Source organism: Rana temporaria, chromosome 1 (assembly GCF_905171775.1).
Source record: "Rana temporaria chromosome 1, aRanTem1.1, whole genome shotgun sequence".
In the NCBI taxonomy this organism is placed as follows: domain Eukaryota; kingdom Metazoa; phylum Chordata; class Amphibia; order Anura; family Ranidae; genus Rana; species Rana temporaria.
The window spans coordinates 39,787,681-39,802,437 of NC_053489.1; the positions used below are offsets into that span (position 1 = coordinate 39,787,681).

Sequence of the window (14,757 nt, forward strand, 5' to 3'; positions counted from 1 at the left end):
GACTTATGGCGGACACTTCGGACAATTTTGACACATTTTTGGGACCATTGTCATTTTCACAGCAAAAAATGCATTTAAATTGCATTCTTTATTGTAAAAATTACAGTTGCAGTTTGGGAGTTAACCACAGGTGGCGCTGTAGGATTTAGTGTACACTTAGTGTGTGTTTACAACTGTAGGGGGGTGTGGCTGTAGGAATGACGTCATCGATCGAGTCTCCCCTATAAAGGGGATCACTCGATCGATGCAGCGCCATAGTGAAGCACGGGGAAGCCGTGTTTACATACGGCTCTCCCCGTTCTTCAGCTCCGGGGAACGATCGCGACGGATCGGCTATAAACAAATAGCCGCGCCGTCATCCCGGATCGCTCCCCGAGGGAACCCGACCGCCGCGTGTAGCGGGGGGGGGGGGGGGGTCCCGATCGGACCCCCGACCCACGTCTAGGCAGGGACGTACAGGTACGCCAATGTGCCTGTACGTGCCATTCTGCCGACGTATATGTACATGCGGCGGTCGGGAAGTGGTTAAATTAGGTGCGCTCCCGCGCCGGAAGTACTGCGCATGCTCCCGTCGCAAATTTCCCGACGTGCTTTGCACGAAATTACGACGCGCCGACGTTTTGTGAATCGCGATGTGAAAAAAAGACTTGCGCCGGGAAAAAGAAAATTTTTTAAAAAAATTCAAAAGTGACGCGGGAAAGACGAGCATACTTTAACATGGTGGACTACTTTTACACAATGTTAAAGGTGCCGTAACTCCTAATTTGCATACCCAACGCTGTATTACGACGCGAACTCCCCCCAGCGGCGGCCGCGGTACTGCATCCTAAGATCCGACAGTGTAAAACAATTACACCTGTCGGATCTTCTGGCTATCTATGCGTAACTGATTCTATGAATCAGTCGCATAGATAGAACAACAGATACGACGGCGTATCAGGAGATACGCCGTCGTATCTGCTCTGTGAATCTGGCCCTATAAATTCACAAAGAACACATTTTTTTTTTTTATTTTTCTTTAGTAGATTGAAAAAAAAACAAAAAAAAAAACATAAATTTTTCATAACTTATTGCGCCGTGAGCATGGTATATTTTTCCGTAGGAAGTCCCGTGTCTCTTTCCAGCTGTGTTCCTGGGCTCTGCAGTGTGGGAGAAGCTCTCCTCCCCAAGTGAGTGGAAGTGGAAAGAATGGAGATTGGGACACAGAGCAAAAGGGGGAACCAGGGGGCTCTAGAAGGTGGCCTGCTCTGGGGTAACTCCGTAAATACACGTCTTTCTTGCCGTATTTGTGTGCTCTGGCTAATGCTTCCTTGGCAAAAAATAAGCTGTCATAATTCTGGTCATTTTCACCCACAATGAAGAGAATAGGACCTCTGGCCTTCTCTACTGGAAAGATGGAATCCTGGTATTCAGGCTTTCTTGGATCTGCCATTGCACGGGAAACGTTGAGGGTCCCTCTGTCTGTGAAAATCAGTCTTTCTGATTGATAGGGAATTCCAGGAACGGAGAGATCACCGTAGCTGAGAGTGTTTCCATTGACAGCATTGGTTCCATTGATACAGACAGTAGCAGCCACCTGTGGCAAATAAGTTCCCATTGCCAAGCCCATCTCAGCCCCTTTGCATATAGCGATTACTCCAACTCCTTCTCCAGAAACCTAAGCCAATAACAGGTACATGAAGAAATGCAAGACAATTAGAATATAACAGACTCTGTTTCACAAGTTTAAAGTAATTGTAAAGTCTTGTGTTTTTTTTCTTAAATAACACACGTTATACTTACCTCCTCTGTGCAGTCGGTTTTGCACCGAGCCGCCTAGATCCTCCTCTTCTCGGGCTCCTCCCTCCTATCGAGTGCCCCTTCAGCCAGCAGCTCTCTATGGGGGCACCCAAGCCGAGTCAGAGCTCTGTGTATCCATTCAGACATGGAGCCCCGCCCCCTCCCCTGATTGGCTGACTGACTTTGATTGACAGCCACTGGAGCCAATGGCGCCACTGATGTGTTTCAGCCAATAAGGAGGACTGTCCTGGACGGCTTAGACACTCGTGGACATCGCTGGAGAGATTGGGCTCAGGTAAGTAATTGGGGGGTCCTGGGGAGGCTGCTACACACAGGTTTTTTAACTTAATGCATAGAATGTATTAAGATAAAACACCGTCTGCCTTTACAACTCCTTTAACCACTTAAGCCCCGGACCATATTGCTGGTCAATGACCGGGCCACTTTTTTGCGATTTGGCACTGCGTCGTTTTAACTGACAATTGCGCGGTCGTGCGTTGTGGCTCCCAAACAAAATTGGCGTCCTTTTTTTCCCACAAATAGAGCTTTCTTTTGGTGGTATTTGATCACCTCTGCGGTTTTTAGTTTTTGCGCTATAAACAAAAATAGAGCGACAATTTTGAAAAAAAAAAAATATTTTTTACTTTTTGCTATAAAAAAATATATAAAAAACTATTTTTTTCCTCAGTTTAGGCCGATACGTATCCTACATATTTTTCGTTAAAAAATTTAAAAAAATAAGCGTTTATTGATTGGTTTGCGCAAAAGTTATAGCATTTACAAAATAGGGGATAGTTTTATGGCATTTTTATTAATATTTTTTTTTTACTAGAAATGGCGGCGATCAGCGATTCTTATGTGTACTGCGACCTTATGGCGGACACTTCGGACACTTTTGACACATTTTTGGCACCATTGGCATTTTTATAGTGTTATAGTGTTAACCCCTTTCCTGGCAGGGAAGGGGTTAACACTAGGGGGCGAGGAAGGGGTTACTTATGTTCCCTGAGTGTGTTCTAACTGAAGGGGGGGTGGGACTGACTAGGGGAAATGACTGATCGCTGTTCATACATTGTATGAACAGACGATAAGTCATTTCTCCCCCTGACAGGAGCGGGAGCTGTGTATTTACACACACAGCTCCCGGTTCTCGCTCTGTAACGAGCGATCGCGGGTGCCCAGCAGTGATCGCGCCCGCCGGGCACGCGCGTCGGCATCAGGGGCCTATCAGCTATAACAGCTTCAACTCTTCTGGGAAAGCTGTCCACAAGGTTTAGGAGTGTGTCTATGGGAATGTTTGACCATTCTTCCAGAAGAGCATTTGTGAGGTCAGGCACTGCTTTTGAACCAAAAGGCCTGTCTCGCTGGCTCCCCAAAGGAGTTCTATCGGGTTGAGTTCAGAACTCTGTGCAGTCCAGTCAAGTTCCTCCACCCCAAACTCGCTCATCCATGTCTTTATGGACTTTGCTTTGTGCACTGGTGTGCAGTCATGTTGGAACCGGAAGGGACCATCCCCAAACTGTTCCCACAAAGTTGTGAGCATGAAATTGTCCAAAATATCTTGGTTTGCTGATGTCTTAAGATTTCCCTTGGAACTAAGGGGCCAAGCCCAACCCCTGAAAAACAACCCCACACCATAACCCCACCTTCACCAAATGATTTGGACCAGTGCACAAAGCAAGGTCCATAAAGACATGGATGAGCGAGTTTGCGGTGGAGGAACTTGACTGGCCTGCACAAAGGCCATTGGAATGAATTAGAGCGCAGACTGTGAGCCAGGCCTGCCACATCAGTGCCTGATCTTACAAATGCGCTTCTAAAAGAATAGTCAAACATTCCCACAGACACACTCCTAACCCTTGTGGATAGCCTTCCTAAAAGAGTTAAAGCTGTTATAGCTGCAAATGGTGGGCCAACCCAATGTTGAACCCTCCGGATGAAGACTGGGATGCCATTAAAGTTCATGTGCCCCAATACTTTTGACAATATAGGCTAAAGGATGGAAAGTGACCTAAACGTACCCAAACACATAGTTACATAGTTACATAGTTAGTCAGGTTGAAAAAAGACACATGTCCATCCAGTTCAACCACAAAAAAAACAAAAAAAAAACAAACAAAATAAAAAACACAATGCAATCCCATACACCCAACTCCATACCCACAGTTGATCCAGAGGAAGGCAAAAAACCCCAGCAGAGCATGATCCAATTTGCTGCAGCAGGGGAAAAAATTCCTTCCTGATCCCCCGAGAGGCAATCGGATTTTCCCCGGATCAACTTTACCTATAAATGTTAGTACCCAGTTATATTCTGTACATTTAGGAAAGTATCCAGGCCTTTCTTAAAGCAATCTACTGAGCTGGCCAGAACCACGTCTGGAGGGAGTCTGTTCCACATTTTCACAGCTCTTACTGTGAAGAAACCTTTCCGTATTTGGAGGTGAAATCTCTTTTCCTCTAGACGTAAAGAGTGCCCTCTTGTCCTCAGTGTTGACCGTAAAGTGAATAACTCAACACCAAGTACACTGTATGGACCCCCTTATATATTTGTACATGTTGATCATATCCCCCCTTATTCTCCTCTTCTCAAGAGTGAATAAATTCAGTTCCTCTAATCTTTCCTCATAGCTGAGCTCCTCCATCCCTCTTATCAGTTTGGTTGCCCTTCTCTGCACTTTCTCCAGTTCCCTGATATCCTTTTTGAGAACTGGGGCCCAAAACTGAACTGCATATTCCAGATGAGGTCTTACTAATGATTTGTACAGGGGCAAAATGATATCTCTGTCTCTGGAGTCCATACCTCTCTTATACAAGAAAGGACTTTGCTCGCTTTGGAAACCGAGGCATGCCTCCATCCCTAAACATATATGCGAGAACAAGAAGGAAATGAATGCGGGACTTCAAATGAAGCATGTCTGTTGGTGATAGTGGATATACCAACTTAATTAATTGTAACTATAAATATAACTATAAATGGACTCATCATCCCAATCCCCGGTGGGCAGTCCATACAGTTGTATTGAATTTAATTAAAGATTTGTAAAGGTTTTTTGATAGATAGATAAATATAATAATAATAATAATAATAATCATAATAATAATAATAATAATAATAATAATAATAAATGGTGCATAATCTAAAAATATATAATGCATAGGGTATACATAGAAAACCATGATTAATAATAAAAACATATTTAATCAAAGATGGACATGATTGGTACAAAAGACAGTAATGAAGGTGGTGAACATATGAATCAATTATACATGATTTTCATAAAGGATACAAACAATACATAATATGAAAAATAAATAAAAGTATATAAGGATAAATTCATGATGGTGGATAAGCGTCCACACTCAAGGGTGCCAAGCTATAATTTATCCTTATATACTTGTAGCGCCCCCCCTTTTTTTTAGTTAGTGGGGCGCTACGCTAAAGTTAGTGGAGTGGGAGATTTAAGTTGCTCCCACTCACAGATGTTTAGTTTGTGCTGTTGCCAGTTTGGGACTGCCTCCTAGGTCAGTCTGCGTGCCAGGGGTGTGTTGTCACCCCTGGACGACAGTTGGCGCTAGAGGGGTTCTGATGGACCCATCTTTCCCAGCAGCCAATCAGAAGAGTTTTTCATTCTTTTGGGCATGCTGGCGGGGGGTATATCTGTGGCAGCCGCCATGAGTAGATGTGCTATGCGGGTCCCAAATCCAGGTGCGGCATCTACCTTCAGGGTGCGTGCATCCATTGGCCCCGCCATCGAGGCTCGCCTGACCGGAGCTGCATACCAGGCAGAGTCTCACCTTGATGCTGAGAGGGACCCCAGCGGCTTGCTGGGTTCCAGATCCTAAGCTGGGAGCTGTACGATGAGGAGTCTGCTCGGGAGAACCTAGATACAGAGGTTGTCTGCGAGGTTGGGACGTACCATCGGGGATCCGGTCACCACGCCACACGACAGGTACATTGCAACTGTCCATGGGTGACCCTAAATTGTGCTTACTGGTCAGTCCTAATCTTTAACCATTTTTAAATACCTATCAGGCCTGTCCAGAGGCCCTGTTTCCTCCCAGTGACTTTATTTGCAAGTGACCCACCGGCTGCCAGGCTAAAGTTAACTACCTGTCCGGGGACACTTTACCCACTCCGGCGGGAGTGGTGACGTTTGAGCTATTTGTACTGAGAGCAGGATTGCTCTCCATGCTTTGATATCCAAGGCCTGATACCACAGTTCCCTCTTGCTCATCAACCTTTTCTCTACTGTGTGCTATGTTGATGTTGGCTATGATAGCCTTGGAATAAAGCATTGAAAACTCCACGCTGTTGTCTGGACATTTGCTCCTTATCCACACTCACAAGTTATACCCCTAGACAAGAGAACTTGGTAACTTAATACGCCCATCCCAAACTATTCAGCGGCTCCTTCGGGGGTGAGCGATACATACTTTTATTTATTTTTCATATTATGTATTGTTTGTATCCTTCATGACAATCATGTATAATTGATTCATATGTTCACCACCTTCATTACTGTCTTTTGTGCCAATCATGTCCATCTTTGATCAAATATTAAATATGTTTTTATTATTAACTACTTGCCGACCAGCCACCATCATTCTACGGCAGGAGGTCGGCTCTCCTGGGCCAGAGCCTGTAGCTATACGGCGGCTCTTTGAGCGGCCACTAGGGGCGCGTGCGCGCCGCCGGAGGCGCGTGCCCCCCGCTCGTCCGTGACTCCCGTGCGGGTGCCCGGCGGGCACGATCGCCGCCGGGCACACGCGATCGCTCGTTACAGAGCGGGGACCGGGAGCTGTGTGTGTAAACACACAGCTCCCGGTCCTGTCAGGGGGGGAAATGCTGATCTTCTGTTCATACAATGTATGAACAGAGGATCAGTGTTTCCCCTAGTGAGTCCACCCCCCCCCCACAGTAAGAACACACCCAGGGACATACTTAACCCCTTCCCCGCCCCCTAGTGTTAACCCCTTTACTGCCAGTGGCATTTTTATAGTAATCCAATGCATTTTTATAGCACTGATCTCTATAAAAATGCCAATGGTCCCAAAAATGTGTCAAAAGTGTCCGCCATAATGTCGCAGTACCGAAAAAAAAATCGCTGGTCACCGCCATTACTAGTAAAAAAAAATATATTAATAAAAATGACATAAAAATACCCCCTATTTTGTAAACGCTATAACTTTTGCGCAAACCAATCAATAAACGCTTATTGCGATTTTTTTTTAACGAAAAATATGTAGAAGAATACGTATGATCCTAAACTGAGGAAAAAAACGTTTTTTTATATATTTTTGGGGGATATTTATTATAGCAAAAAGTAAAAAATATTATTTTTTTTCAAAATTGTCGCTCTATTTTTGTTTATAGCGCAAAAAATAAAAACCGCAGAGGTGATCAAATACCACCAAAAGAAAGCTCTATTTGTGGGAAAAAAAGGACGCCAATTTTGTTTGGGAGCCGCGTCGCACCACCGCGCAATTGTCAGTTAAATCGGCGCAGTCCCGAATCGCAAAAAGTGCTCTGGTCTTTGGGCAGCAATATGGTCCGGGGGTTAAGTGTATTTTTATATTATGCACCATTTATTATTATTATATTTATCTATCAAAAAACCTTTAAAAATCTTTAATTCAATACAACTGTATGGACTGCCCACTGGGGATTGGGATGATGAGTCCATTTATAGTTATATTTATAGTTACAATTAAGTTGGTATATCCACTATCACCAACAGAGACATGCTTCATTTGAAGTCCCGCATCCATTTCCTTCTTGTTCTCGCTTTTGACAATATAGTGTAGTTAAACTGGTCCAGCTTGGCCAACGTATATGTGCCAGTGATCTGATCTCTATTTGCTTCTGGGTCCCCTGCTGAGCTGCTGGCATGATGAACACAGGAGGTCCACTGTTTAGTAAGGCTGGGTTTACATATCTGCGGTGCGGTTTGCAGTCCGGTGTCCTGTATGTTTCTGCTCATCGGTTCAAGTACAAATTTGTCTCTGAATTCGCGCCTGAACCAGACCCAAAAATGCACAGGACCCTTTTCAAAACCGCACCGCAGCAGCGCATTGAAAGCCGGTCACACTCACATGTTAAGCGAATTGGATGTGGTTGAAAACGCATTCAATTGGCATATATATGTGAACCCAGCCTAAGGGTGCCACTCAGAGAATGATTTTCATTTTCTAAATGAATGCAAAAGTGTTTTGATTGGATGAGGTAGAGAGCATATAAGCTCCTCCTGATTAAAGAATGCAAATTATTAGCACTGTCCAAAATTGAGACATTTAGGAATTATGAATTTCTCATCAAGTCTCATGTCTAAAAACTTACTTTTGGGTGGTTACACAGAAATTGCGCAGCCTCCTCAAAGTATTTCAAATCCACGTCTCCTAGAAAGTTTGGCAGATCTTCATAGGCAAAATAGGCCAAGGCAAGGGAAGCAAACCCACGGCTGGCCAGGAGGCCGCTTCTAAACTCCAGGAGACCTCCAACACCGCCAAACATGTCAATGACTCCGGGGAAAGGGCCTTCTCCTGTAAAACAAGGGAGGGGACAAGTCTTAATACCCAAATGAAATAATGTGGTGCTTACTAATCCTCAATAAAGACTAAAAACTAACATAACACGTGAGTAAATTACCAGTTTCCAGCTGTGCAAATATACAATAAAGTGCAGAAAAATGTGTGTAGCGCCCTGCTCCTGATGACCAGGCGCTATGTCAAGTTTAGAGGATGTCTGAGCTGATAGTATAGCTCAGACTTTGTTAATTGGGGCTAAATTAGCCTCTGTTCCGGCTATGGCTTTGCCTGGAGGGTTTTCCCATTGTTTGCCTGTAGGTGGCGATACCACCACAGGCCAATGTTGGAACTAAGACAAGCCATGGTGTATTGGGTGTCTATGCTTGGGAACAGTCCAGTGGGAGTGGTCTCCCCGCTGGGCATGCTGGGGAAGGATACTTAAGGGGCAGACGCCACTTTAAGGGGCTCTCGCCTTCGTGGCGCGAGGTATGTGTCGTGTGATTTTTGGCCTCTGGACCATGCTGGCCCGAGGCCGCATTTCTGCCTAGTAGGCCCAGTTACCCTGACTGGGGCCTACTCTTTGGAGGTGATCCTGTGCTGTCTGTCCTGCAGGAGGAAGCCACTCAATGGAGGAACTGTCGCCGGAAAGGACCGAGCGGGAAGCTGGTACTTTGGGAGAGGCCTGGTAACTTATTGAAGGATGCACCATAGCCTTCGATACCTTACAGTGTGCCGGGTTGGCTTAAAGGCTCTAGAACTTTAAGGCTGGATCTCCGGGTACCGAGTCCTGTGGCAGAAGATTCCGGATTCCCTCATCTGAACTTGCAACCAGTCTGTGGCAGAGACTGAGATTATTCTTGTCTGTGCATCATTCCAGCTGCTAGGCCATGTGAGAGGGGCCTATCCGCGTGAGCAATACCCACTCAGAGGAAAGTGGTGAGTGTGACTTTGAAGTTCAGCAATTCCCCAGTGATCTGCCTTGTGCGCCTGAACCTTCTCCTGATCCTTCATCCCTCTACTTCTACAAGTTGTTTGAAAATAAAAGCGAAAGAAAAGGAGATATAACTTGTGGACATTGAACTTTTTTTACAGACTATCAACCCCTAGACGACGAGGAACGAGGTAACATGCAAGGCCCAAATGTAAACCAGCAGCTCATACGGGGGTAGTGCTACATGTGCAAACACAGCAATAAATAATTAGTGCGATCAAATAGCATATAGTCTTAATACCCTCTGTCAGGTGTTCAACCATCTCTTTGTTCTGGTGACCATTGTTTATTTAAGAGGAAGTAAACCCTGATGGGTTTTACTTCCTATATTGTTCCCTGCAAAGCAAAAAATCATTATGTGCTAGTATATTGCATACTAGCACTTTATGTGGCACCTGCAAACGAAGCCTGCGCTGTCCCCGCTGGAGGCCAAATCCATGTTCACCCCTCTTACTCCGGCTCTGTGATTGGCCAGAGTCACATGACGTCACTCCCGTGCATGCATTTGGGATCCGCCAGTCACGGCACCCGCTAGTGAAGAAACAGCTCGGAGGGCCGTTTCTTCACAGCGCATGCACCGATGACATTGGCGCAGTACAAAGTAAATATATCCTAAACGGCGCACATATAGGAGATATTTACAGAAGCTATAGGCAGGGCCGTCTTTACCATAGGGCAAACGGGCAGCTGCCCAGGGCCCTGTCACTGTTGGGGGCCCAAAACACTGTTGGGGGTTCGGAGGTCCCCAGGGCCCCAGATGGCAACCCCCCTTCGGTAAAAGTAGCGTTTGTAATGGACATAGCACATTTTTCACGCTGTAACAGTCTGAAAAGTGCAAATCGTCTCTTACCAAACTTTTACTTAACACGCAGTGACATGAGATTAACAAAAGCAGCCCCAAGGGTTGTGCCAGTGGAATCGAACTTCCCCTGCCGTTGTATTTGTTGTATGTCACCGCGTTTGAGAACAAGGAAATTTGGTCTTGCCAGTGTGTACGCAAAGCAAGCTTGTCAAGTTTCTCCATAAGCCTGACAAGGAACTCGACGAGGAAAACGATGTTTCATTTACGAGTTCCTCGGTCGTGTGTACGAGGCCTAAGGGTATAAAATATGCATAAAACAGAATTACAGCCAAAAATAATAAGATAAACATAAATAACGTATTAAAGGATAAAATAAGAAAGCCAACTGTTGCTGCAATTTTCACTGCCAGTCCAGGGATTTTCTGCAGTTTTTTCTGCAATCTGATGGCCAGCATCATTTAACCCACTCTCTCTTAACCAAAGTCATCCTTTACCCATCCCAGCCTATTACTGAGTTATAGTAAAAGTAAAAGCAGCACAGTGATGAGCTCATCTCCCTGTCATTCTGATCTCTCATTGGGCCTCACACGCACAGGGGCCTTGCGGCCACCTAATTTGCTTAACGCATTACCCCAGTTTTGAAGGACAGGGGGACCTTAAAGCTGCTGCTGCCCCTTTACCCTAGTGTAATCCCTCTGCCGTCTCTGGTGTAAAGGAGAACTCTGTGGACCCTGATGTAAGGGGGAATGTTGTGGACTTTGATGTAAATGAGAACTCTGGTGTAAGAGGTTCTCTGGTCATCAGAGTAACCCCCCCCCCCCTTACATCAGAGTTACGGTGCAAGAGGAACTCTGCAGACTCTGAGGTAAGAAGAAACTCTGGAAATTTTGATGTAAGGGGGGGCTCTGGTGACCATAGAACCTCTTACATTAGGCCTCGTACACACGGGCAAACATGTACGATGAAAACGGTCCGCCCGGTACATGCCTGCCCGGAGATTTCTGTATGATGGCTGTACACACCATCATACAGAAATCCGCGCGTACACGATACGCGGTGACGAGGCCGCGCCGTCGCCGCGACGATGACGCGGCGACGTGCGCGGCCCTGGAAGTTCAATGCTTCCACGCATGCGTCAAAGTCATTCGACGCATGCGAGGGATGGCGGCCGCTCGGACATGTACGGTAAGTCTGTACAGACGACCGAAAATGTCCGACAGGCAGGATTCCAGCGGGCATGTTTCTAAGCAAGTTTAGAAACATTTGCCCGCTCGAAAACGGTCTGGCGGGCAAATGTACGCTGGAATCCTGTCTGATCGGCCGTACACACGACCGAACATGTCTGCTGAAACTGGTCCGCGGACCAGTTTCAGCAGACATGTTTGGTCGTGTGTACGGGGCCTTAGAGTTTCCTTTTACACCAGAGCCCACAACATTTCCCTTTACATCAGGGTCAGCAGAGTTACTCTTTACATCAGGGTCTGCAGAGTTCCTGCGCTGTTAGGCAAACCGTGCAAACTCTGATGTGCTGTAAAATGGAACTCTGATGTAAAGGGGGCTCTGGGAATACTGAGGGATTCTAATGTAGGGGCAGAAAGGGGGCCGGCTGGCGAACATGCAAACAGGTCCCGCTGTGGGACCATAATAAAGGGCCCCGGGCTTGGGTCGGGTGCCCTAAATGGTTTATTGCATTAGGGCCCTGAAGGTTCCAGTTACGCCTCTGCAACATGACTTTATTTTAGATGTGACAGGACACCGTAACGTAAGGTGACCAGTTTTTTAAAATTAAATCCCGGGACATATTTTTTTTTTACTAGTAATGGCGGCAATCAGCGACTCTCTGCCCTTTTTCCGCTGCTGCCTGCCTCACAACCTGTTAAGTCTTACTCTCCGTGCCCTGGCTACTACTGGGTCAGGACTTGAGCCAGGGCAGAAGAACATGTGAGCGGGAGCGGAACAGGCATGCACCCGAAACTAAAGAAATATTCCCCACGCTCCGACCAGCACATGAGCTTCAGAAAGAGGCACAGATAATGGAAAAAAATACAAATACATATTTTTTTATTATTCTGCACGGACTGTCTTTTTAATTGCCCCAGCCCTTGTCCAATCTGGGGACAAAACCGGGGACAGACTTGGTCCAGGGACAGTTTCCTCAATCCGGGGACTGTCCTCGGAAACTGGGGATGTCTGGTCACCCTACCTTAATGCTGCTGTGCACAGGCAGCGTTCAAAGCCTTGTCACACTCACCTCTCATATAATCTAATAAGGCCCGGATTCTGAGAGGAGATACGACGGTGTATCTCCAGATACGCCGTCGTATCTCTGCGTTCGGCCGGTCGTATCTATGCGCCTGATTCTTAGAATCAGTTACGCATAGATATCTGTTAGATCCGACAGGCGTAAGTCTCTTACGCCGTCGGATCGTAACTGCATTTTTAAGCTGACCGCTAGGGGCGTGTATGCTGATTTACGAAGCGAAATATGTAAATCAGCAAGATACGCGAATTCCCGAACGTACGCGCGGCCGACGCAGTAAATTAACGCCATTTACGTTAGGCTTTTCCCGGCATATAGTTGCCCCTACTATATAAGGCATAACTGCGGTGTACCAATGTTAAGTATGGCCGTCGTTCCCACGTCGAAATTTGAAAATTTTACGTAGTTTGCGTAAGTCGTCCGTGAATGGGGCTGGACGTAATTTACGTCCACGTCAAAACCAATATGTCCTTGCGGCGTATTAGGAGCAATGCACACTGGGAGATTTCCACAGACGGCGCATGCGCCGTTCGTGAAAAACGTCAATCACGTCGGGTCACAGAAGATTAACATAAGACACGCCCCCCTGTCCCACATTTGAATTAGGCGGGCTTACGCCGGCCGATTTACGCTACGCCGCCGCAACTTACGGAGCAAGTGCTTTGAGAATACAGCACTTGTCCTGCTAAGTTGCGGAGGCGTAACGTAAATCATATACGTTACGCCCGCGTGAAGATACGCGGATGTACGTGAATCTGGGCCTAAGACTTCTAGAGCTCTGGAGCTTATTTTTCCCATTATGGGCGTGAGTGGTGCCTCATGTCTAAGTTTGAAGGCCTCAAAAGCCCAGAGGCTATAGGTATTAGATTGATCATGCATGGGCAAACCACCCACCATGATCAAGATAATTTCTTGAGCAATGTTTGATTAATGATATGTATATTCTCCACATTTGTTTGCTAAAATATTGACCAAGTAGGTAAGTCTATACAGTAAAAGGTAGACCACCATACTGACCTGAAGCAAACTAATGCCGCATACACACAACCATTTTTAATGGTCTAAAAAAAACAAAGTTTTTTTCGACGTGATTCTTGTCACGCCTGCCTTGCCTACACACAATCGTGAAAAAAAAATGCTCGAGCAAAAGCGCAGTGACGTACAACACGTACGACGGCACTATAAAGGGGAAGTTCCATTTGGATGGCGCCACCCTTGGGGCTGCCAAAAGTTTGGTGAGAGACGATTCGCGCTTTTCAGTCTTCGTGCTTTTCTGTCTGTTACAGCGTGACGAATGTGCTATCTCCATTACGAATGCTAGTTTTACCAGAACGAGCGCTCTCGTCTCATAACTTGCTTCTGAGCATGCGCGTTTTTTTCACGTCGTTAAAGTCTACACACGACCGTTTTTCACGACGTGAAAAACAACGCGAAAAAATAGAGCATGTTCTAAATTTGTAATGCTCATTTTTCACGTCATAAAAAAATGCTCTGGAGCCCACACGGTCGTTTTTAATGACATATGTAAAAAAAAAATTTTTCACGTCATGAAAAACGGTTGTGTGTACGCGGCATAACACCAATCAATCAGAAAAATCCTATATTCCAAGGAATGTTCATGTTTTAGTCTTAGAAACAGTTGATATCAGACTTTGCTTACCTGGTGGGAGGAAGAGAGCTCCCCGGATTCGTCCTTCTCTGATCTGCACTCTCTCAACACGAGGACTGGAGTACCATCTTTCTACAATTTTGCTGGCAATAGGAGGGTCTTCTGGTGATGAACTGATTTCCATCCGACAGTAGAGCTCCACGTGAACGTAGAAAGGACTTCCCTTTATATCACGTTTTACCAACCTAAGAAATGGAATAACTGGTTTCAGAGCCCAGAAGAGTCCCATTGGATGAACTCCATGGAAGTCTCCACCAGTGGCCGGTGTACGCTCTAAATCCACATTTCCGTCATCATCAGTTCTATAGAAGGCTCGGGAGTGAAAGACTTCCCCCTTCTCATCTTCCAGCCATGCTCTTAGTGTGATTAGCTCTTGTGGTGGGAGGCCCCAAGCTTGAATCTTTACCGGCTCATCGGCAAGCGCCACCTCTGGTGTGACTGCGAGACCAATCATGGCTGAAGGTCTGTAAAAGAATAAAACTTTATTAAAAGCTAGTGAAGAAGGCTCTGGGTAACTCAGTGGCGGCCCGTCCATAGGGACGCACGGGCGCCGCCCCCCCCCTCCCGCAGTCACAAAAAAAAAAAACGGGCCCTTTAACCACTTCCCGACCGCTGCATGTAAATGTACGTCCACAGTATGGCACGTACAGGCACATGGGCGTTCATGTACGTCCTTGCCTTCTAGCGGGTGGGGGGTCCGATCGGGCCCCCCCCCCCCGCTACATGCGGCG

At 46.2% G+C, this 14,757-nt stretch overlaps 1 protein-coding gene across 3 annotated transcripts in view; it reads right to left on the reverse strand.

Moving 5' to 3' along the window:
• Positions 1-994: 994 nt before the first annotated feature.
• The window catches only part of LOC120926672 (acyl-coenzyme A amino acid N-acyltransferase 1-like), a 28,609-nt gene continuing 14,846 nt past the window's right edge, over positions 995-14,757 (reverse strand). For all 3 annotated transcript variants that reach the window (XM_040336818.1, XM_040336800.1, XM_040336808.1), the window contains 3 exons: positions 14,018-14,490; positions 8,117-8,319; positions 995-1,657 (listed from right to left, as the gene is read on the reverse strand). In XM_040336818.1, coding sequence (XP_040192752.1) covers positions 1,061-1,657; positions 8,117-8,319; positions 14,018-14,480 — 1,263 coding nt within the window. In that variant the 5' untranslated portion in view covers positions 14,481-14,490 and the 3' untranslated portion in view covers positions 995-1,060. The remainder of the gene's footprint in view (positions 1,658-8,116; positions 8,320-14,017; positions 14,491-14,757) is intronic.